Raw genomic sequence first — 24,302 nt, forward strand, 5'->3', positions numbered from 1 at the left:
AGAGAGGAGAAAAGGATCCAGGCCAAGCTGGTGTTTCCTACTGGCTGGGATTATGCCTCACTACTGAGCACGGGGTACACACACACATGCACGCACACAAATCTATTTTTTTCCCAAAAAATAGTACAAACCAAAACACACACACAAAGATAATCACACAAACAGATGAACACATCCACTTTGAAACACATAAACACCCCACCCACTGCCTGCCCGCCTTGCCGCCTTGAAAAATAGGTCAGCCTCTGATAGGCCTGATGAAATATTAATCTGTAACATTAAAGAGAAATTCTCCAAACTTTCTATTCCTGGGACGCTTTGATAGATTTATTGGGTTTGCTGCAAACACTAAATATTTGCTTAATGGCCTTCATTGTCGACAAAATGGCTTTTATGTAGCCCACTGGTGAACTGGATGATTTATGGAGGGAGCTTGTAAAAAGTGCTCTGCTCATTGTGAATCCAAGACCTCCACTTTGCAAAATAACAAGGGCGATCATCATCAATATCCACCACAGCATTTATTTAGCTAACCCCCATTTGTGCTGGGTGATTGAAATGCACTTCAACACAACAAAAATACAGTGGATGAGACTCCATCCGTTACAAACTACTATCATCAATCGGCTACCGCAACTGTAGAATCCTAATATAGTAAAAAAAAAGGGGTCTGATTTACAGTGGTCCTGACTGTGTGTGTTCTCCTTATGGATATGGAAAAGCTAGAATAGTACATCATAGATACCACAGCAGATCCAATTCTGGAATATTTGTACAATGTGGATTGATGGTCAGTGGAGTAAGGAAGTGGTGAAATTACTCAACAAATGACTGTTGGAAGGAACATTTCTGCCATTAAAATGTTTGYCGGGTTTCATTTGTCTCCTCGCTCTCTTCTCCTTCAACCCACCACCTTCTATTGTTTATTTTTCTCCTCCACCCTATCCCCACCTACGTACTCTCAGCCTTGCAGCCCACAACCTTCTCCTCTCCATCCCTCTCTCGGTGCTTTCCCCTGCTGTGTGGCTGTGGCGCAACATATCACTGATGAGCTCTACGTCTGACACGTGCTTAGCGAATCTGCTAACTCATCATCATAAGGATCGYATTGGCCCGCAGGGTGCGTGCTAATGCTAACTCCTTATGATAACGTCCAGCGTGAAAATGATACTGCTTCTGTATTATTAAGCACCTCAGCTCCCCAAGACACCCACCTACTCACAACTGGAGAAGCTGCAGATAGGAAAACGCACATGCTAAAAGTGTATGCTGACAAGACATCCACATGACCTCAAAACATACTGTACAGTCGCATATCCATATATTATATGTGAAGCTTCACAATAAACTCTCTTTGCCGATGTCCCTTTCTTTCCTGTCATTTCCGTCTCTTACCTTTCCCACATCCCTGTCTTCCCTGCTCTCGTCGTTTGTTCCTCCCTCCCCTTTTCCCTCACCTCTCAGCTCTCTCCTAATGACGGTGCCATGAGGCGCTCCACCTGCGTAAGCTGTTTCCTTTCGCACTGGAGCTCCGATAAACAGCTGAATTAATCAGCTCAGATCGCCCCTGGGCCACTGGAGGGCTCAGCGTGGCTTAATGACTGACACAGGGTTAATGAAATACACATACACATACATGCATGACTACACCTGCTCAAAGGCCCTGTCCCAAAAATGTAACAACAATTATGTCGATAACATAGCTAAGTTTGTCACTGGTATGGGCTAGTAAATATCCTAAACCTAGCCAGTTAGACAGTGATAGCCACAAGCTAAAACCGGGGMGAGAGGGAGGAGAGAATTCACTTTCTATTTCATCTGCTGCTGGCTTGCTAATGTTCACTCAAATTCGTTTTTTCCAAATGTAATTGATTAAATTAGATTTTTATTCTATAAAGATTGTGTCAGTCATAGAAATTAAGTTATTGCGTTCTTTGTGGTTTTTATATGCAGGGAGCATTAGAAACCATATACGGTACCAGTCAAACGTTTGAACAAATCTGTACTCATTCAAGGGTTTTTCTTTATTTTGACTATTTCTACATTGTAGAATAAAAGTGAAGACATCAACACTATGAAATAACACATATGGAATCATGTAGTAACCAAAAGTGTTRAACAAATCAAAATATATTTTATATTTGACATTCTTCAAAGAAGCCACCATTTGCCTTGATGACAGYGTTGCAGTCTTGGCATTCTCTTAACCAGCTAGTCACCTGGAATRTATTTCAATTAACAGGTGTGCCTTTTTAAAAGTTAACTTGTGGAATTTCTTTCCTTCTTAATGCATTTGAGCCAATCAGTTGTGTTGCAACAAGGTAGGGGTGGTATACAGAAGATTTGGTAAAAGACCAAGTCCATATTATTGCAAGAACAGCTCAAATAAGGAAAGAGAAATGAGAGTCCATCATTACTTTAAGACATGAAGGTCAGTCGATTCGGAAAATCTCAAGAACTTTTAAAGTTTCTTCAAGTGCAGTCGCAAAAACCATCAAGAGCTATGATGAAACTGGCTCTCATGAGGACCGCCACAGGAAAGTAAGACCCAGAGTTACCTCTGTTGCAGAGGATAMATTCATTAGAGTTAACTGCACCTCAGATTGCAGCTCAAAATATATTTCACAAAGTTCAAGTAACAGACATCTCAACATCAACTGTTCAGAAGAGACTGCGTGAATCAGGCGAATTGCTGCAAAGAAACCACTACTAAAGGACACCAATAAGAAGAGACTTTCTTGGGCCAGGAAACATGAGAAATGGACATGAGACCGGTGAAAATCTGTCCTTTGGTCCGATGAGTTCAAATTTGAGATTTTTGGGTCCAACCACCATGTCTTTGTGGAGAATGGATGTTCTCCACATGTGTGGTTCCCACCGTGAAACAAGGAGGAGGAGGTGTGATGATGTGGGGCTGCTTTGCTGGTGACACTGTCTGTGATTTATTTTGAATTCAAGGCACACTTATCCATCATGACTACCACAGCATTCTGCAGCGATACGCCATCCAGTCTGGCTTGCACTTAGTGGGACTATCATTTGTTTTTAACAGGACATTGACCCAACACACCTCCAGGCTGTGTAAGGGCTATTTGACCAAGAAGGAGGGTGATGGAGTGCTGCATCCGATGACCTGGCCTCCACAATGTGGGAACTCCTTCAAGATTGTTGGAAAAGCATTCCAGGTGAAGCTGGTTGAGAGAATGCCAAGCGTGTGCAAAGCTGTCATCAAGGCAAAGGGTGGCTACTTTGAAGAATCTCAAATATATAATATATTTTGACTAACACTTTTTTGGTTACTACATGATTTCATTTGTGTTATTTTATAGTTTTGATGTCTTCACTATTATTCTACAATGTAGAAAATAGTTAAAATAAAGAAAAACCCTTGAATGAGTAGGTGTCTCCAAACTTTTGACTGGTAATGTATATTAATTAATATACAGCACCAACTACATAAATATATGATAAGGTCCATTATCCGCTACCTGGACTTTAAATTTGATTTATTTCCAACCAAACAACACAACTTACTCCACATGCTCAATGTTGCTGCATCATGTGGTGCCAGCATCATGGTATGGGTATGCTTGTCATCGGCAGGGACTGGGGRGTTTGTCAGGATCAAAATAAATATGATAGGAGCAAAACCCAGGTAAAAAGTTAAAGGAAAAACCTCCTCAGTCTTCTGAAACCGAACACTGGGATATAGTTTCATTTTTTTCAGTGAGACAATTACACACGTTTATGCCAAAGACACACCGGAATGGCTCTCCAAGAGGCGTTGGGTGTTCCTGAGTGGTCTCGGCACTGACTCGTTGATTCCTTAACACACTTACTGAACTTGAGCAATTCTGACAAAACCAATGGACATCTATTGCCCTAAGAGTTGTGTAAAGTCGATAGAATATTATTCAAAATGATTCACAGCTGCAATGGCTGCCAAAGGTGCTTCCACCAAGTATCAACTCAGGGGTGTGAAGACACACGCAATCAAGACATCGTTCCTTTTGAAAATGCGGAGTCGGTTGTGCAGATCTATAGGGAAAAAATATAGATTTAACTTTAAGTAAGAAAAATGTGAAGACTTTCACTAGGCACTGCATCTTTGCTCACAATCGTAACACAAGTACCTGCTTARTTGCTTGCACAGAACGTTGTGTCTAGCACCGTGCCGTAGAAATCACAGCCCCCTTCCTTGCTGTTTACTCTCAGCCATCCCTCCCTTATACTTTTAGCCATCCTACCCATTCCAGCCCTTCGGATAACAAATCATTCAGAGTTTTCTCATTTCCCAACTATCAGGAATACTGCTTCTACTCACTGCCTCCCGTCATCTCATCCCTCCTCTCCCCTATCTGCAACCCTCCACACATTTACTATGTCTGGCAGCATGGTGCCTCCAGGGTACGACTGTGTGTGTCCTGTGTGGCTCAGTTGGTAGAGCACGGTACTCGCAACGCCAGRGTTGTTGGTTCAAATCCCACAGGGGACCACTACTATACGTCGCTCTGGATAAGAGCATCTGCTAAATGACTCAAATGTGTGTGTGGACAGCAGGCTTGTTCGAGAGGTACTCATCACTGCTGGGGGAACTACTGTATAGCAATCAACATTCCCTGGAAGACCAGAGGATGTATGGATACATTTGCAGTAATGTATGCTAGTCTTGCTGATCTCCATAATGTTTGGTTATTACACATCATTCTTTACTTTTGATTTGGTTGACTCCAGGAATGACCTTTTTTTTCATATACGGTAATGATCATCACCATTATCACCACTATAATCATCATTAAGTCTGCTTGCTGTTGTTTTCTGGGTGATGAACGTTGAAGATTGGATGTTTATTTCACTCAGGTCAGGAGTGTGCGCTGTCTCGGAGATGATGCCATGGCTGTGTTTCACCCCTTTCCCCCTCTCGCCTTATATCTTTCATCTTCTACCCTTTCTCCCTGTATTCCAGTCCTCCATCTCCCATACCTTACCCCATCTTCCCCCTCTCCCTCTCCCTCTCCCTCCCCTCTCCCCTGTCTACTTGGTCTGTGGCGGACATGACGTTTTGTCAGCCGGTTATTGTCATGCAAACTGCTTACTGTATGTTATCCGGCTATGCGCCGTGCCATAGGCTGTAGGCTTGTTCATTTAGCAGACAAGATATGCTTATAAGTCCTGTTTCATTATTTTATATTATAGAATTTTATAGTAAGAAGAATATAATTGAACTTAGCTGAATAAAATAAAAATGATATTTTTCCCATTCCGGAGAGAGTGCACATATAAAAAGCTATGTTGAGTGTAAAAGTAATCATTTGAAACAGGTCCTATAGGCTACGAGTTATTTGGCAACTTTAGTTGTTAATGATACGAACCTTATAATGCCTTAGAAATCAAGACATATGTAGGCTGCATGATGTGACCTACAGGCTATTGATGATTTGAGAAAGAAGCACAAAAAAAAGCTTGCACTCTGATCCTTCCCTCAGGCTGCACACGCTGTTCTCTCGTCAAGTGATCATATTATCACCCGTCGGACTGTTCTCAAATGAATATTGTCTTTACTAATATGTTAAACTCGTTTCGATTTAGAATGACCCATCATCAAATGGGCAGGAACAGGGGCAGGGGGGAAAATACATGCCGTCCGCCTATGCACTCTAATAGCGAAGGGATGCCACTTTCCCACCTCCGGTTATTTCACTCCTTGCATCAACCATTGTTTAAGGCGTATGCAGCATCTCGCTGCTCGACAAGTGATATTCCACCTAAACTCTGGATGCCACGGGCTCCCCAACCCTGTTCCTTCAGCTACCAAGTGCTTAATTCGGGGAAACCATGTGAAATCTGTTTGGGAACATTGAAAGTAACAGGTTTTCACAACAAAACATATTTCACGAAACTGTTGACAGCTCCTCTCTCTGCATGCTTGAGAAAGTAATGAAGGAGAGAGGGGAGGAGATGGAAACGCACGGGGGTGAGATATTCTATAGCTATCGGTAGCCTAATGTGACACCCTGTTAATTATGAAGGGAAATAAAGCCSTTTTAYTAGGCTATTCAAAATCAAATACAAATTCACTAGAATTGTAAGCGAACTCTGTAAGCCGCCCTGCACAAACAAYGAACCAATAGCATTGCCCAGGCTTCTCCCAGACTCACGAATAGAAGCTTTAGAGTGTAGCATAAGGTAACCAGTCCATCTAGTATGCATAATAATACAGCCCACACTCAAAGGCGATTACCAGAATTTGTTTAATTTTGGAATATAGGCTAGACCAGTTAAAGGCATCTTAAATCATTTTTTGAAATGTTTTTCTGTGGTGCGTAATATGCGGTAGGCTATGTGTTGTATAACGACCAGCATAATCCTTATTTGAATTCAGTTTTTGTTTTTTCTCGGGCCTATGCATATGTATAAGCTCTAAAGAAGAAGGTACTGTCCATTTCGTTGTCGGGCTTTGAAGCAACATTCACAATCACCATGTTTCCCACTCCGTTTCAACCCGTTGTCGAACTTCTTGCCTCAAATTGATCAATCGCAGTGTTCCTTCGAGTTGATCAATCGCAGCGAGGTAGAGTTGTAAAAAGCACAATGCTGTTTTGATTGCAATGATGTCAGAACGGTTAGAAGGACAATTGAGCCTTAGCGAGTTGGATGCTACGCATGCCCTGAGGGGGATTTTTACTGCGGTCATGACTCATGACCGCTGGTGTGGTGGTGATAGGGTCACTGCAACAGCCCTGCTCTCTACTCACAGTCCTGGAGGTGAGCTCCGGCGGGTTGTCGTTGATGTCTGTGACCGAGATGATGGCGGTGGCCGTGTTGGACAGGCCAAAGTTTAGGTTGCCCTCCATGTCCGTGGCCTGGACGATGATGCTGTACTGGGACACTTTCTACGGGACAATCACACAGAGAGAAGAGAGAGACAGTTAATTAAGAAGAGCAACCAGTGATCAAACTTAAGCACAGTGGGGGGRAAAAAACTAAACACTCAACGCTCAATCATACAAGACTGCGTAACGAGTACAAGGAGGTCAATGTATCCTCTTCTTTAGGTTGTGCAGAAATAATCAACCATTTTACACAACACACATTCTGTCTCTCTCTCACACACGTTAGGTTGCCTCTACACCCACTGTGGTTCTGTCCTCAGACGCAAACCTTTAGCCTGGTAACAGCTTTGCCAGTGTGGGTCCGGTGTGTCTCTGACCAAATTAGAAGCAAAATGGCTTGTTTATCCCCTCCCATGACTGTTCTCCCTCCCCTACCTTGGCCCCCTACCTCGGGCCCTATCACTCATCTTAATGGGAGCCCAAGCACTGTGGAAAGGAACGCTGAAAGTCTGTACAGAACAGCGAAATGTGAGAAATGTGCCCTCCGTCTTCTTACCTCCTCCCCCTACACTTCACACAGTTGCTTTGCCTTTTTAGAAATTGGTTCATGTTCTTCTTTCCTCACGTGTTGCGTCGGGGCAACCAGCTCTCCTATGTGTAGCCTGCAATTCACAGCAACCATTTTGTGTGGAAATGCTCTCCAGAAAGGTGGAGAGTTGAGTATCAGCTGAGAGAAGCCGAATGTGTCACAGCTTTACACAACAGCCCATGTAAGAGCTGTCCATGGTCCTAAGGTCAACATAAATGGGAAACCACAACAGCTCTACTGAGCTGTCCATRGTGCTGAAACCAACCCATTCGCCTTAGAATGCTGCCCTACTCATAGAGATTTGATTATACCGGTATGTGTATGTGTTTTTATGAAAACCCTTTCGAGTTTGTTTGTGTGTGTACCTCCCTCCCTCCCCCTGTCCCAGGCTGCAGACAAACAGGCAGGCAGGCAGGCAGGGGGGACAGGACCTGGGAGCTGTCAGGATAATGTGTCTCTTCCCTGGGATTCCCAATTACACTCCCAGTGTCTCCCTCACCTGCTAATTACAGAGTAAATATCCCAATTAGACTGTGACTCCACATCAGGAGGATTAGACAGCTCAGCTCAGCTCTGCTCAGCAGCCTCTCGACCCCCCGCCACACACACATTCACATCCACACATGCACACACAGATGTGCGCTCACATGACCACACACACGTGCACGTATGCACGCAAGTACGCACACACAAACACAAATCTTGTTTAGGAGCCCAAGCTGGCCCGCCAGTCCTATCAGAGAGAATCTACAGTGTGTACAGCAGGCCCACTAATTAGACAAGTCGCTAATTATGTAGAGCACTTCGGGAACCTCTCCAAACCAGGACACATCACCAACTACTCTCCACACTACGCCCCACACTGTCCTGTACTGTACTAGCTGCTTCTCTACAGAGCTGCTGTCACCGAGTCTACCGTTCCTAGACCACGAAGAAACAAAGGGAAAGAGAAAAGACGACAGAGGAAGGATACAGAGGCTGGGATGAGCTGAGTAGCGTACAAGTAAAAAAAKACAAAGAAGAAGGAAAGCGAGAGCTAAGGACAAGAGGACTATAACAGTGGATGGGAAGAGTGAGGAAGAAGGGAAAGTGTTGAAAGGCATGTGTGGTAGGGGAGAGGAGTCAGGGGAGAAAGTGATAGATCAGAGAGGGGGCACACTTAGACATCTGGCTTGTTGGAGAAAACCTCCTTTAAGCTGGCGTCTCTTGAGGAAAGGCAGGCAGAGAGACCTTATGAGACTGTAGCCGAACTCTGAAAACTGGGCTAGAGCAACAGCGGAGCCTGTACTACTCTCTCTCTCGCTCTCCGCCAGCCTCCTGTTCTGTTAAGTATTCATGTTTATGTATATATGCACTCAGATTTCTGCAAGGGTAAGGGTGTTCTTATCTGTTCTCTACGGGAATGCTGGAGGAAACTTTCTGAGGTAAGTACATTGGTGTGCTCCAACAGAAAGATTGTGTGTGTTTGTGTGTAAAAGAAACAAGAATGCTGTGTGCATTTCAGTGTGAGCTTGTGTACAGCGCGTGTGTGTGTGTGTGTGTGTGTGTGTGCGTGTGCATTAGCTCTAATCCAACATTGGGAATGAATCAGGTTGGATTGGCAGTGTTCGGTTAAAAGAGATGTGGGACAACACACAGGGGTTCAGCTAAAATGTTTCCTCTGTCTTCATCAATTTATCTCCTTTTCTATCCATCCCTCCCTTCCTTTATTGTGTGTCTCCCATATCTTTTCATACTGTTCCCTCTGTATCACTCAGTTATCAATTTTTTTACATTACCTTTATTTAACTAGGCAAGTCAGTTAAGAACAAATTCTTATTTTCAATGACGTCCTAGGAACGGTGGGTTAACTGCCTTGGTCAGGGGCAGAACGACAGATTTTTACCTTGTCAGCTCGGGGGATTCAATCTTGCAACCTTTCGGTTACACGTCCAACGCTCTAACCACTACCTGTCGTTATCTCTCATCCCTCCCATCCCTTTTCTCTTTCCATGTCCGACTCATCAGCCTCTTCCTTCTTTCTATGCACTTCAGTGTGTGTTTGACAGGTGTCTAGGGTGCTATCTCTCGCACGCGCGCGCGCACACACACACACACACACACACACACACACACACACACACACACACACACACACACACACACACACACACACACACACACACACACACACACACACCTGAAGGCTCCATGACGCGTTGTTAATAGGCCTGTCAGCAGTGACAGGTGGCTAGGGTGATGCAGCAGAGAGATTCCCTTTAGGGCGTTGACGGTGTTGTCACAGGGACATCCGTGTCACTTAAATAAAGATGTTAGGATGTTGTCATAACGTGACAGCTCCATAAACAAGGTGACCTCAGGGGGGGGGGGGGGGGGTTGGAAAACGCTGAGCAGAGCGTGACGCGTGGTGACAGACACTCATGAAGAGCATGCATGCTAGACGGGCTACAACCACACACACCTTCAGACCCAAAGATGGACCTCTTTGAGTTGAAAAATACAATGTAAATATCCTACAAAACAACACACCGTCTGATTTTGTTATATAACTCTTTCCCGGAGGCAGTTCCAGCACTGCTATTCACCTTCATGTAGTTACATTATCCTAATTTCTTATGTGGACGGCCAGGAGTTGCTTTGACCTGACCAGAGAAACGCTCTACTTTTCAGCGAGAACACATCCCACACTAGCGTTGCCAGGGTTACTGACCTCGCGGTCGAGGCCTGCTGCCACGGTGACGATGTCTCCAGTCTCGCTGTTGATGGTGAACATGTTGGGGATGGGGCTGTGTGGCGTCTGGGACAGGATCCGGTAGCGCACCATCCCATTGGCCGTGGTGTTGTCGTCGTTATCGAAGGCTGCCAGGTGCATCACAAATGTACCTGAGGATGAGGAGGCAACAGTCAGTCTGGGCGTACACGCTGAACACTGGGACAAACGCACTGTACGCGAAACACATTCAAACCAAGGCTACTATAGCTTTGTGTTTTTATTAGGGCTGTCAAAGTTAACGCGTTAACGGGTGACGTGTTTATCGCCACGGAACAGCACTTTTAAAGCGCACATGTTTCCGCACAGACCCTTTTGAAGCACAGAACACAACACGGAACACCTGCTACAGTCAATGCGTGCGCCTTTACATGAAACCGCTTTCTGCTGAATACCGTGGGCCTCTCGCCAAAATCATGTAAATCTTATGGCATCTTAAAAAATATATAATCCTTATAATTATAGCCAATATTATCAGAGCTGTGTTTTTCTTTCTGCTGCGGATTCGTGCGCACGTCGCAGGCCGTTTTAAACGACTCGCGAGCCGCTGTTTTTTTGGTTTGATAGCAAACGACATTGTTTAGCTAGCTAATCATGTAGCTAACTAGCAACCTGATAACTTGACCACTGACTAGGCTATGCACAGATTTGGATGGCACAGGAAGAACTGAAAAGGAAAAGGCCACTCATAGAGATCAAAGGTAGGCTGCAAGAGAGGAATGTGTATGATGTGTGTGTGTGTGTGAGAGAGAAGATGTGTGTGAGAGCGGGAGTAAGTGGACGAGTTCGTTTTTCATGGCCCGGTGTCCCGGGTGAGTGGAGACTTCACTTAAGGACCAATGGAATGGCATAAAATGTGAAAACGCACTCACCCGGGGCACCGGGCCATGAAAAACAAACGTGTCCACTTACTCCCGCTCTCACACACACACACACACACACACACACACACACACACACACACACACACACACACACACACACACACACATACACACTCCATTCTTGCAGCCTATATTTGAAGCATCTCTATGAGGGTGTGGGAAACCTGTACAGTACAGATGGTTACAGTGTTTCCATAACATTGTTGGACAAGTTGAAAATCTCTTTGTATCCTTAGAGCCATGTTTTCCTATAGTCACACTCATTTAGAATGCCTGAAGCTTTAACAGTACTTAAAGCTGTGTATGTGTGTGTGTGTGTGTGTTGGGACATGTTTAACTATACTTGTGGGGAACAGTAGTCCCCAAAAGAATTGTTAACAAACAACAATTTGACCAACTAGGGACATTTTGTTAGTACCCACAAGGTCAAATGCTATTTCTAGGGGGTTTAGGGTTAAGGTTAGAATTAGTGTTAGGGTTAGGAGCTAGGGTTAAGGTATGGGTTAGGGTTAGGTTTAGGGGTTAGGGAAAATACGATTTTGAATGGGACTGAATTGTGTGTCCCCACAAGGTTAGTTGTACACGTTTTGTTTCAGTTAGTGTCAGTTCAATCTGATCCTATGTTTTTTATTTAGTTAACGTTTTTTTTTTTTTTTTACAAACATTTATATTTACTTTCAATATTATCCTGTAGTTATTGTGTTTTTGGAGATGTCACTAAAGCATCAGGTGATTAGAAAACACCAATATTTTGAGAAAAACTAATCATAAAACTGAACCTAATTCGTGATGGATTTTATTTTATTCTAGTTAGTTTTGGAGTCAAATATAATAGTTTCAGGATAGTTTTAGTATTTGTTTGTTTACTATAATAGCCTTGGTTCATACACACACTGATCTCTCACTTTTCCTCTATTCCTATTAACGCTCTTCTCTCTCTGTCCCGGTCTCCTTTCCAATTGCTCTCTTTCTCTGTCCTCTCCTCTCCAGCAGCAGTTTCCATACAATTCTAATTACCAGAGATGGTGATATCATCCCAGTGACAGGCTCCGTCCAGAGATAATTCACACCACAGCCCGCATCTCAAACTCCATTACATTTCAAAGCAGCATTTGTCAATGGGGCAGAGGAGAGAGAAGGAAGATTCCAAAGGACTCGGGAGAAAGGGAGAGGAAGAAAGACCAGAGGAACACAGTGAGAGATAAAGGACAGGCAGAAAGGGGCTTTGCTTTTGGTTCGGTTCAAACGAAGGAAAGCATAAATCTTCCACCCATCTCTCTCTCTCTCTGTCTCCCTTTCTGGAGAAAAAAATGGAGGAGAGATGGAGACTCACACTGTGTCACCCATCGCCTGGGTAATTTCATTAGACGCCACTCTTAGGGGGCTTAATGTGGACCCTTTCTACGGGCGTCCTACTCTGTGCCTGACAGGATTAGGGCTCTAAATGACGCTTTAATTTGAAAACGAATTCAACTCAGTAATTGGCTTCCCACTGAAACCACTGGAGCTCTAGATTCTAAAACTATTTTTTTATGATTATTGTTCGGCTGCATGTCACGCATGCTACCGCCGAGGTTTGGGGATGTGCGTGTGTGTGTGTGTGTGTGTGTGTGCATGCATGCGTCCTTGTGTTGGGGTGGGAGAGTTTGTAGCACAATCGGTTCAGAGTGAGAAAGAGAGAGTAAGTGAGAAAAGTGAAGTACACAGCTAGCCCCAGGAAACATCTTCAGATTTCAGATCACCGCTATTGCAATAAGTCCTGGCTCATCAGTCTTACTCTCAATTTTTCACGCGCGCGCGTGCACACAACGCTCATCTCCTTCATGAGGGAACACATGAAATGAGTCAGTGGAGCTACAGCTTGGCACATTGAGTCCTCAATATCCTCTCCCAGCCACAACATCCACAGCTTTATGGCCATGCAGCCCAGCACTAGAGCTGGCTAAATGAACACACTGCAGGACAGAGGCCCCCCATCTGAATAAACGCCTCTGGTCTATATCAAGTGGAATGCGAAGCATAATAAATCTATTTAAAATAAATAAACATAAAAGCCCCGAATGGTATCCTCTTTGGGCTCAATTTGTCTCACGCAGAATAGCAAAGGAATGTACAAAGGCTGTGGTAAAACTCACTATTCTCTGCAGTGTGATTTATATAGTAACTTTCTTCCGTCCATGTTTGTGAGAAAGAGGTGGTGTTTTATCCCTCCCTCCCTTCCTGTGTTTACCTGGCTTGGAGCCCTCATCCACAGAGCCGTTGTAGACCTGGTTCTTGAATTCAGGCCGGTTGTCGTTCATGTCTATGACATAGATGTACAGGTCTATGGGGCTCTCCACCCGCTCACCATTCATGTTCACTGCATGGGCACGAAGCTGGGGGGAGAGACAGAGACAGACAGAGAAAGAGAGGGTCAGTTAAGTTACCATTAACAAACTCAACATTGGTAACATGATATGCTTGATATGCAGTGTGGCAACCAGTACTATACACCGCATTAAGGCATTTTTATGAAAAACAACAGGAACAGAGAGAAATAAACAATGTTACATTGCATACATCAATTGTGCAGACCAATGGGCACCCAGCACCAATAATATATACCAGAAAAACAACAACTATGATTACATTTCATTTAAATGTAAAGTTCTGGGAGAGAAATGTCACACCCTACAATTTTGTCCTTTCTTATCTCCAACACCGAATCCCCAGAACTGGTGTCTTCAAAGTAACAAACACAACAACCTCTTTTATAAAAAGCTGACTTCCTTTAAAAAATATGATTTCTTTGTATCCTTCTTCTCCTGGTCTTCTTGGATCTCAGTCCAACATTCTGTGTTTATTTTTAATTAAAGGGGAATCCCAAAATCTCTTAACCTCTAGCCCACATCACAAACACAGCGATTTGATGTGAACCGCTGCCAGGCTCAGCTGTGTCCTGTCCGTGGGTCAATAGCAGCAGCCAACTCGAGGACTTCAAACAAAGTTTGGACATGGAATTAATACCCAAATCGATACAGGCTGAGAAGCATGTCCAGATATCTGAAAGCAAAATGTTTTGATAAAGAACACTGCAGGAGAAAAATGCTGGTAACATAACTCAGTTATAGAGTATCTGTTAAGATTCCGGAAACATCCACGCTCTGTTTTCACTGCAGCCGGGGAGAGAGCCAAACGAACGACTCAATTTTGAAAAATAAACAAAACACATTTTCAGATCTCTCTATAAAATCAGGGAGTTCCTGTACATACTGCTATTTGACCTTACTAGCATGTCTTAGATCAACAAAGAGGACTTATTCAACAACATCCCTTTAGACTGCGTGAAATAGTGAAGGTTTAGGAATGATATAGGGGACCCCTGGACTAATATCCCACTGCTACAGGCTAAGGCTGGCAAATATGTAGCCTGTTGGAACGTTTCGAGATGACTATCAACCGGATCCTGGAGCAGACATGGTAAGACCCATCTGATTCTCAAGAAGAAGAGAGAAAAAAAGTTGAGAGGAGAGGAATATCAAAGTTGGAGCCGCAGGTCCTCCACCTTTTCGATGCTTCTGATAAGATGGTCATAGCGATGCCTCGACCGCAGGGTTGTGGCCTCGTGACGGGAAAGAGAACTAGGAGGAAGCTCCTCTTCCCTCCTCTAAGACGGGTGAACATCCTCTCCGATCTCTCTCCCACCCTCTATTCGCCGCCCTCCACTTCCCTCTTCTCTCCTCTCTGCATCTCACAAAAAATTGCATCAGCCAGGTCTCCTAAAGGTTAATTTGACTTAACTTTTTCCTCTGCATCGTCTGATCTGGCCCTGCACCCAATATCCGAGCTCTGCACTGGCACTCTGCTACACTGCAGCCTGGGAGCCCGCAAGCCCTTATCTCTCCCCCTGCGCCGCGGCATGCGGCCCCCACACCCCCATTCAATAACACCGCCAGTAAGAGATTACCAGCCGTGTTTAAAGAAGCCAAGATGTAATTCTGGGTCCGAATGAAAGTTATCATCTTGAAAGGGACCGGGTACGAGGGAGGAAACAACACACACCACGCCACGCACCGTGGCGCCCAGCACTTGGCACAGGCCAAGCATCCGATGGAGATAACACAAGACCCAGAACACTGACTTCTTCCTTTTTTTAAAGTATTTTTTTTTTATCTGATTGGATGCCCTGGCCTGCTATGAATCGGAGCGTGCTTATTTTGAAGACAAGAAAGTTTTGGTCTTCAAACTTTTCTTGTGTCTTTGTTTAATCCGTGTTATGAAATCGGAAACACACATTAAAAACCAACGTTGAAGGAAAAAGCTGCCTACAAAGTCGCTTTGAGGAAGTATTAGTCATCTTCCAAGCATATTACAGTTGTAAGATAATGAAAGAGAACGTTTACCACAAAATATAGCTCGTGTTCTGTTAGTCTTACGTACATAAAGGATAACGTATAGTTGCTGACTGTGTGGCTACATTCGGTTCTTTAATGGTGTCTGACAGAGACGCAGGTCCAGCTCTGACATCTTTATCTCTTCCTAAACCTGTCTTCTTGCCCCCTCACCTCGCCCAACTGATGTACAGTTAGAGGATGCTATTCACCTCCATCCAGCCTGGGACTGAGCTTTAAGTCAAGCAGACGTCATCAAGCCTAGGCCTTTCCTAACAAATCACCCCATCGATCCTGCATCCTCCTGGAAAGCTGGACCTCCGAGCTCACTGAGTCCAACACATGCGTGGCAGACAGGATGGAGAGATGTGAGGAGCAAGGAGAAAGAGAGAGGGAGAGACACGCAATTGTAGAGCGAAGCATGAATGAGTGGGTGACCAATTGTGGTAGAGTCATTCTCATGGTCTGTAGGGCGAGTGTTGGTACTTGGTCAATGTCATGTAGCTAGCCTCAGCCTTCACTCTCTCAATCAACAGTCCATCTGGACAACCTGCCAGCCTGTCACTAACTCATTACACGTGTGCGTGTGCGTGCGTAGATACGCGTGTGTGACTCACATGGTAGGATGATCTCCTCTCTCGGTCCAGGGGTTTGGTGACGAACATCTTCCCGGCAACAGGGTCGATACTGAACACCTCATTGGGTGGCTGGTCCGCTCCCACCCCCGTGATGCTGTACCGGATGGAGATGTTCCGGTCCTGGTCCGAACGGATCTGCGACAAAACAGAGTAACGCACGGTCAGTTTTTACTCTGGTCCACTGCTGTTTCTGAAATCGGTTTCATCTTTCGAAGCACATTCAATCCATTGAGCAATATAGGAGATTGGAGAAATAACATTGCCTTGACAGTGTGTTATGAAATATGTGTTAGTTCCCTAGTGGTAGATGGTGATGCCGCATCAAAAAGTACCACACATTGATGGTACACCATAATCTCCTCCATGCCACTGCATCCATTGGTGTGACTGGTTAAGTATTTATTCAGGACTAGATCATTATATACTGTAGAGGCTGGGAGACCAATGATACCGTGGGCCAGAGCCAGGGGACAATCATCAGATATTGTATATTCATCAAAAAGACACACAGGCACGCTCGCACACACACACACATACAAACACAAACACACACACACACACAAACAAACACATCCATCATAACTCACAGCACTCCCAGCTATAGCTGTGAATTTCATTAGTGCTACAGAATGGTGCAGAACGCATTCTCTTTGGCACAACTGGAGTACTTCAGACTGGAAATTCAATATTTCTCTTTCTTTCAGTGGATAGAAAAAGAAATCAACATACATTTGCAAAGAGCATTTTTCTTCTGCTTGACAGCTGGAGTTTTAATAAACAGCTCTTACAGGGACTGTGCTTCGAACGCTGTCACGACGTGAGCAGAAAAAGACAAATAAGAAAATGAAAATGTCAAACTCTTCTCGTAAACACTTATTAAGGAAGTTTAGTTTAGCTTAGTTTATTGGGATCCCCATTAGCTACTGCACATGCAGCAGCTACTCTTCCAGTGGTTCACATAAAACATACAAATACATGACAAAGGACATTCAATAAAAACAAATAATACAAATTACATTTTTATAAATATATATGAAAAATAAGAGTTATATATTGGAAAGACACCAAGAAAAATACTATWTACACACTATTCATATATACATAATCATACTATTATATACATTTAAATTAGACCTTTAGAAGAGGAGAGGAGCTGTGATACAATATGTTTTTTTCATCAGTTTCTTAAAGCTAAATTAGCTTTTTGCCTGAGTAACCACTGATGGCAGAGCATTCCACGATGACATGGCTCTATACATAACTGAGCGACTTTATTCAATCTTTTTCGGTTTTGGGAACAGTAAAGAAACCCATAGTGGTGTGTCTGGTGGGGTACGTACACTATATATACAAAAGTACGTGGACACTCCTTCAAATTAGTGGATTTGGCTATTTCAGCCACACCCATTGTATAAAATCGAGCACACAGCCATGCAATCTCCATAGACAAACATTGGCAGTAGAATGGCCTTACTGAAGAGCTGAGTGACTTTCAACATGACACCGTCATAGGATGCCACCTCTCCAACAAGTCTGTTCATCAAATTTCTGCCTTGCTAGAGCTGCCCCGGTCAACTGTAAGTGCTGTTATTGTGAAGTGGAAACGTCTAGGAGTAACAACGACTCAGCACTGAAGTAGTAGGCCACAAAATCCCACGGGTGCTGAAGCACGTAGTGCGTAAAAATTGTTTGTCCTCGGTTGCAACACTCACTACTGAGTTCCGAACTGCCTCTGGAAGCAACGTCAGCACAAGGACTGTTCGTCGGGAGCTTCATGAAATGGGTTACCATGGTCTAGCAGCCGCACACAAGACTAAGATCACCATGCGCAACGCCAAGCGTCGGCTGGAGTGGTGGTAAAGGTCGCCGCCATTGGACTTTGGAGCAGTGGAAATGCGTTCTCTGGCGTCCATCTGGCAGTCCGACGGACRAATCTGGTTTTGGCGGAAGCCAGGAGAACACTACCTGCCTGAATGGATAGCACCGACTGTAAAGTTTGGTGGAGGAGGTCTGGGGCTGTTTTTCATGGTTTGGGCTCGGCCTCTTAGTTCCAGTGAAGGGAAATCTTAACACTACAGTATACAATGACATTCTAGACAATTATGTGCTTCCAACTTTTGTGGCAACAGTTTGGGGAAGSCCCTTTCCTGTTTCCGCATAACAATGCCCTGTGTACAAATCGAGGTCCATACAGAAATGGTTTGTGGAGATCGGTGTGGAAGAACTGACCTAAACCCCATCGAACACCTTTGGGATGAATTGGAACGCCGACTGCGAGTCAGGCCTAATCGCCCAACATCAGTGCCTGACCTCACTAATGCTTGTGACTGAATGGAAGCAAGGTCCGTCATCTAGCGGAAAGCCTTCCCAGAAGAGTGGATGTTATATTAATGCCCATGATTATGGAATGAGATGTTCGATGAGCAGGTGTCCACATACTTTTGGTGATGCAGTGTATGTCTGTTTGATTATACAAGTGGTTAGGCATTTTTAACACACAAATCTTTCTAAAAAAGATCCTCTTCAACCCTAAACCATGAAATACTACCATACATATTGTTGATGTTAGTTCTATGTGTGCAGTTAAGGGCAAGGTGTGGTGCTTTGTTTTGAGCCAGCTGCAACTTTGCTTGGTCTTCCTTTGCTGCACCTGACCATATTACCGTAATCAAGATCGGACAAGACCAGAGCTTGAACAACTAGTACAGTTGATGTTTGTGTAAAATGTTGATATGACTTGACCATAAATCAACAGTCAGTATCTGGTGTGGCCACCAGCTGCATTAAGTACTGCAGTACATCTCCTCCTCATGGACTGCACCAGATTTACCAGTTCTTGCTGTGAGATGTTACCCCACTCTTCCACCAAAGCACCTGCAAGTTCCCGGACATTTCTGGGGGGAATGGCCCTAGCCCTCACCCTCCGATCCAACAGGTCCCAGACGTGCTCAATGGAATTGAGATCTGGGCTCTTCACTGGCCATGGCAGAACACTGACTTTCCTGTCTTGCAGGAAATCACGCACAGAACGAGCAGTATGGCTGGTGGCATTGTCATGCTGGAGGGTCATGTYAGGATGAGCCTGCAGGAAGGGTACCACATGAGGGAGGAGGATGTCTTCCCTGTAACGCACGTGGTTGAGATTGCCTGCAATGACAACAAGCTCAGTCCGATGATGCTGTGACACACCGCCCCAGACCATGACGGACCCTCCAAATTGATCCCGCTCCAGAGTACAGGCCTCGGTGTAACGCTCATTCCTTCGACGATAAACGCGAATCCGACCATCACCCCTGGTGAGACAAAACCGTGACTCGTCAGTGAAAAGCACTTTTTGCCAGTCCTGTCTGGTCCAGCGACGGTGGGTTTGTGCCCATAGGCGACGTTGTTGCCGGTGATGTCTGGTGAGGACCTGCCTTACAACAGGCCTACAAGCCCTCAGTCCAGCCTCTCTCAGCCTATTGTGGACAGTCTGAGCACTGATGAAGGGATTGTGCGTTCCTGGTGTAACTCGGGCAGCTGTTGTTGCCATCCTGTACCTGTCCCGCAGGTGTGATGTTCGGACGTACCGATCCTGTGCAGGTGTTGTTACAYGTGGTCTGCCACTGTGAAGACGATCAGCTGTCCGCCCTGTCTCCCTGTCTTAGGTGTCTCACAGTATATATATTTTTCTTTATTTGTACTATTTTCTACATTGTAGAACAATAGTGAAGACATCAAAATATGAAATAACACATGGAATCATGTAGTAACCAAAAAAGTGTTAATCAAATCAAAATATATTTTAGATTCTTCAAAGTAGCCACCCTTTGCCTTGATGACAGCTTTGCATTCTCTTAACGAGCTTCATGAGGTAGTCACCTGGAATGCTTTTCCAACAGTCTTGAATGAGTTCCCACATATGCTGAGCACTTGTTGGCTGCTTTTCCTTCGCTCTGCGGTCCAACTCATCCCAAACCATCACAATTGGGTTGAGTTGGGTAATTGTGGAGGCCAGGTCATCATTCCATCTCCCTCCTTCTTGGTCAAATAGCCCTTACACAGCCTGGAGGTGTGTTTTGGGTCATTGTCCTGTTGAAAAACAAATTATGGTGGGACTAAGGGCAAATAAGATGGGATGACGTATCACTCCAGAATGGTTAARTGTGCCTTGAATTCTAAATAAATCATAGACAGTGTCACCAGCAAAGCACCCCCACACACGGGGGTAACCACACATGCGGATATCAACTGTTCACCTACTCTGCGTCTCACAAAGACACGGCGGTTGGAACCAAAAACTCAAATTTGGACYYATCAGACCAAAGGACAGATTTCCACGGGTCTAATGTCAATTGCTCGTGTTTCTTGGCCCAAGCTAGTCACTTCTTATTATTGGAATCCTTTAGTAGTGGTTTCTTTGCAGCAATTGGACCATGAAGGCCTGATTCAAGCAGTCTCCTCTGAACAGTTGATGTGGAGATGTGTCTRTTACTTGAACTCCGTGAGGTGCAATCTGAGGGTCAGTTAATTGCCAATTTCTGAGGCTGGCAACTCTAATGAACTTATCCTCTGCAGCAGAGGTAACTCTGGGTCTTCCTTTCCTGTGGCGGTTGTCATGAGAGCCAGTTTCATCATATGATAGTTTTTGCGACTGCAATTGAAGAAACTTTCAAAGTTCATTACATTTCCGGATTGACTGACCTTCATGTCTTAAAGTAATGTTGGACTGTCGTCTTGGCTTATTTGAGCTGTTCTTGCCATAATATGGACTTGGTCTTTTACCAAATAGGGATATCTTCTGTATACCACCTCCTACCTTGTCACAACACAACTGATTGGCTTAAACGGATTAAGAAGAAAATATATTCCACAAGTTAACTTTTGACAATGCATACCTGTTAATTGAAATACATTTTAACCAGCTTCACGACCTCGTGAAGCTGGTTGAGAGAATGCCAAGAGTGTGCAAAGCTGTCATAAAGGCAGAGGGTGGCTACTTTGAAGAATCTAAAATCTGAAATATATTTTGATTTGTTTAACAATTTTAGCAAACTTATACATTTTTTAAAACTGAAATATCACATTTACATAAGTATTCAGACCCTTTACTCAGGACTTTGTTGAAGCACCTGTGGCAGCGATTACAGCCTCGAGTCTTCTTGGGTATGACACTACAAGCTTGGCACACCTGTATGGATGGATAGGTCCACCAGCTGGTCAAATGTAAGGGTGGTGTCCCTGCAGGCTAGCTCCCGACGAACGTCCTCGCGTAGACTACACCTGTAGTGGTCGATCAGGGCCCGCTCATTCCATCCCGCGCCGGCGGCCAGAGTTCGAAAGTCCAGTGCAAAGTCTTGTGCGCTCCTCATCCCCTGGCTAAGATGAAACAAGCGTTCCCCCGCCTCTCTCCCTTCAGTTGGATGAGCGAAAACCGCCCGGAAGCRGCRGRTGAAATCCTCATAGTTGTCCAACGTCGCTCCTTCCCTTCCCCAGRCGGCGTTGGCCCATTCAAKCGCTTTCCCAGATAGACAGGAGATGAGGGCGTTCACACTCGCGTCCTGAAGGAGCCGGGTAAACGGTTGCCAGGTAGAGCTCCAGCTGGAGTAGGAACCCCTGGCACCCGGCAGCCGTCCCATCATATTCCCTCGGGAGYGCGAGCCGAATCCCACTGGGTCCAGGTGAAGGAGGGGTGGACAGCGGTGTGGGTTGTTGTGGGAGCTGGGGTGATGATGGGGTTGCTGGAAAACCCCCTCTCTCCCATCGCTCCATGGTTTGCAGCACRCGATCCATGGCTGTGCCGAGACTTGCTGCTGGATGCGCTCCTCCACAGGTAGAGGGCTGTGTGCACCTGCTGACTCCATTAGGTCGGGTGCGTGTTTCTGTCAAAAGTCTAGGTGATGCTGGTTAGGCGGAGTCAGGCGCAGGACACAGAGATGAGTAATAACCGTAACTTTACTCAAAAACAATATTCCATGAAGGAGACAAATAATCCAGTTCACAAAACGAGACAATAACAATCACGCACAAAATCAAGGGGGAAACCAGAGGGTTAAATAGTGGAACAATGATTATGGAATGGAAACCAGGTGTGYACAATGAAGACAAAACAAATGGAAAATGAAACGTGGATCGGTGGCGACTAGAAAACCGGTGACRTCGACCGCCGAACRCCGCCCGAACAAGGAGAGGGACCAACTTCGGCGGAAGTCGTGACATGGAGTCATTTTATCAGCTTTATTTGACTTTTTCTCAGATCTTATACATTCAAATCGTAATAATTGTCTGGAGCAATATATATAAAAACAATATATAAAGAAATCCATATATTATACAGCATAAGCAAATCTCAATGTAAGTCAATTGCGAGTGAGGCCTGCTACATCATTCTCCCCCTTTCTGTCCCTCTCTCACAAGCACACGTGTCTACATGATGCTATAGGATTTTTTTWAATTGAACCTTTATTTAACTAGGCAAGTCAGTTAAGAACAAATTCTTATTTACAATGACAGCCTACCGGGGAACAACTGCCTTGTTCAGGGGCAGAACGACAGATTTKAACCTTGTTAGCTCGGGGATTCGATCCAGCAACCTTTCAGTTACTGGCCCAACGCTCCAACCGGCTACCTGCCGCCCCATATATAGTAAAAGGACTTGAATGGGTTAAGAATRAACCGTTTCTGAGAACTCAGGYTGGCATTTATTGAGATGACTCATGTAGAGGTTAGCTGGCACAGCCACAAAGTCATAAAATCKTATTTGTAACCTAACCCTAACCACCCTGCTAACCTTAATGCCTAACCCTAACCTTAAATTAAGACCAGGGCCAAGACGAGGGCAAGACTCATGACAATAAACGTCAACCTGCGAGAAAAACAAAGATGAACCTACGGAGAGAATAGCTGGTGATATACTACACACATGACTGTGCAAACACACAAACACGCTTGCACACACACACACACACACACACACACACACACACACACACACACACACACACACACACACACACACACACACGAACCCACCCACCTACACATTCCAGAGCAGAAGAGCTATTAAGTACATTAAGTTAATTGCACGGATTGTGATTTGGGCTGAAGTGGAGAGTAATTGGGCTTCATTTGAGGGGGTCTTTCAATTTATCTCCCGCATAAGGTGCTAGCCAGCCCTCCAACTTCCTTCCATTAGAGGAAAGAGAGCTAGTGCTACTATTTCACACATATACACACACACTCCTCCTATCCCACCACCTCACCTCCAACCAGTGACTATTTCAGGAGCGAGCCGCGAGTGGTCGTAAAGAGAAAGACAAAGTTGTCTCCGTCTTTCAGCACTCATGGTACCAATTTGACAGTACTTTTGACCCACTAGGATCCTGGCCCAGGGAGAGAATAGCCTGAGACTAACCAGGGAAGGACTAGGACATAGTGTGTCAGACAGCTGTCATCCAGACTGATCCTAGCATCACCATAACAACCTGTCATCATCACCAGGATCATCATCGTCCTCCTCCTCCTCCTCCCTCCACTCTCAATACGTTGTAACAATATGGTCTCCCACACAAACCCACAGTCCTCTCTGGAGCAACTACTACTTACATACAGCAAACACACACACACACACACACATACACACACACGTGCGTACTTGCGCAAAGGCCTATGCTCCAACGCGGTGAATTAGTTGAAAGCTAACGGCTATGGTAATTAACAAACCGTTTTTTACGGATTGGCTACTAGTACTTCAAAGACTTTCCATCCTCAAAACAACAACAACAAACAGAGGAGAGAGGGCTATAGGTGTAACTAGCAGCTGGGTTGAACTCTCCCTCCCCTAACTACTGTCCTCCATGCTCATTTAGCTGAAGCATTAAGGCGGGGCGGGAGGATGGAAACCTTACCGACTTAATTTGCTGCTTCCAGTCCACAATTCTCCACGGCTAAACTACTGTATCTCTCCTGCCTCTCCTGCCTCTCCTTCTCTCTCTCCTTCTCTCCATTTCAGGGACAGAAACCATGCATGAAAAAATGTAATTACTACAATCCGTTGGCTTTGGCAGCGGCGCATAAATCCTTCCCAGTTAGAAGTGATAGCACTCCTTCATTTCTTTCCCCGTTCCTCCCGCCCCCTGATTTCCCACCCGYTTCCGAGTCCTCCTGCTTGGGGGAGAATCAGCTGAACGCATGTCTCCCTGGTCATTCCGGCCAATTACCTTCCCCTCCCACAACGTTC

General features: G+C 44.9%; 1 protein-coding gene across 1 annotated transcript in view; it reads right to left on the reverse strand.

The window, feature by feature from the left end:
• Nucleotides 1–24,302, reverse strand: part of LOC111966224 (cadherin-4-like) — an 86,230-nt gene that overhangs the window by 34,913 nt on the left and 27,015 nt on the right. The window contains exons 2-5 of the mRNA XM_023990691.3: nucleotides 16,064–16,219; nucleotides 13,307–13,451; nucleotides 10,133–10,305; nucleotides 6,756–6,893 (exon numbers count right to left, since the gene is read on the reverse strand). Coding sequence (XP_023846459.2) covers nucleotides 6,756–6,893; nucleotides 10,133–10,305; nucleotides 13,307–13,451; nucleotides 16,064–16,219 — 612 coding nt within the window. The remainder of the gene's footprint in view (nucleotides 1–6,755; nucleotides 6,894–10,132; nucleotides 10,306–13,306; nucleotides 13,452–16,063; nucleotides 16,220–24,302) is intronic.

This window comes from Salvelinus sp. IW2-2015, linkage group LG7 (assembly GCF_002910315.2).
Source record: "Salvelinus sp. IW2-2015 linkage group LG7, ASM291031v2, whole genome shotgun sequence".
NCBI lineage: Eukaryota > Metazoa > Chordata > Actinopteri > Salmoniformes > Salmonidae > Salvelinus > Salvelinus sp. IW2-2015.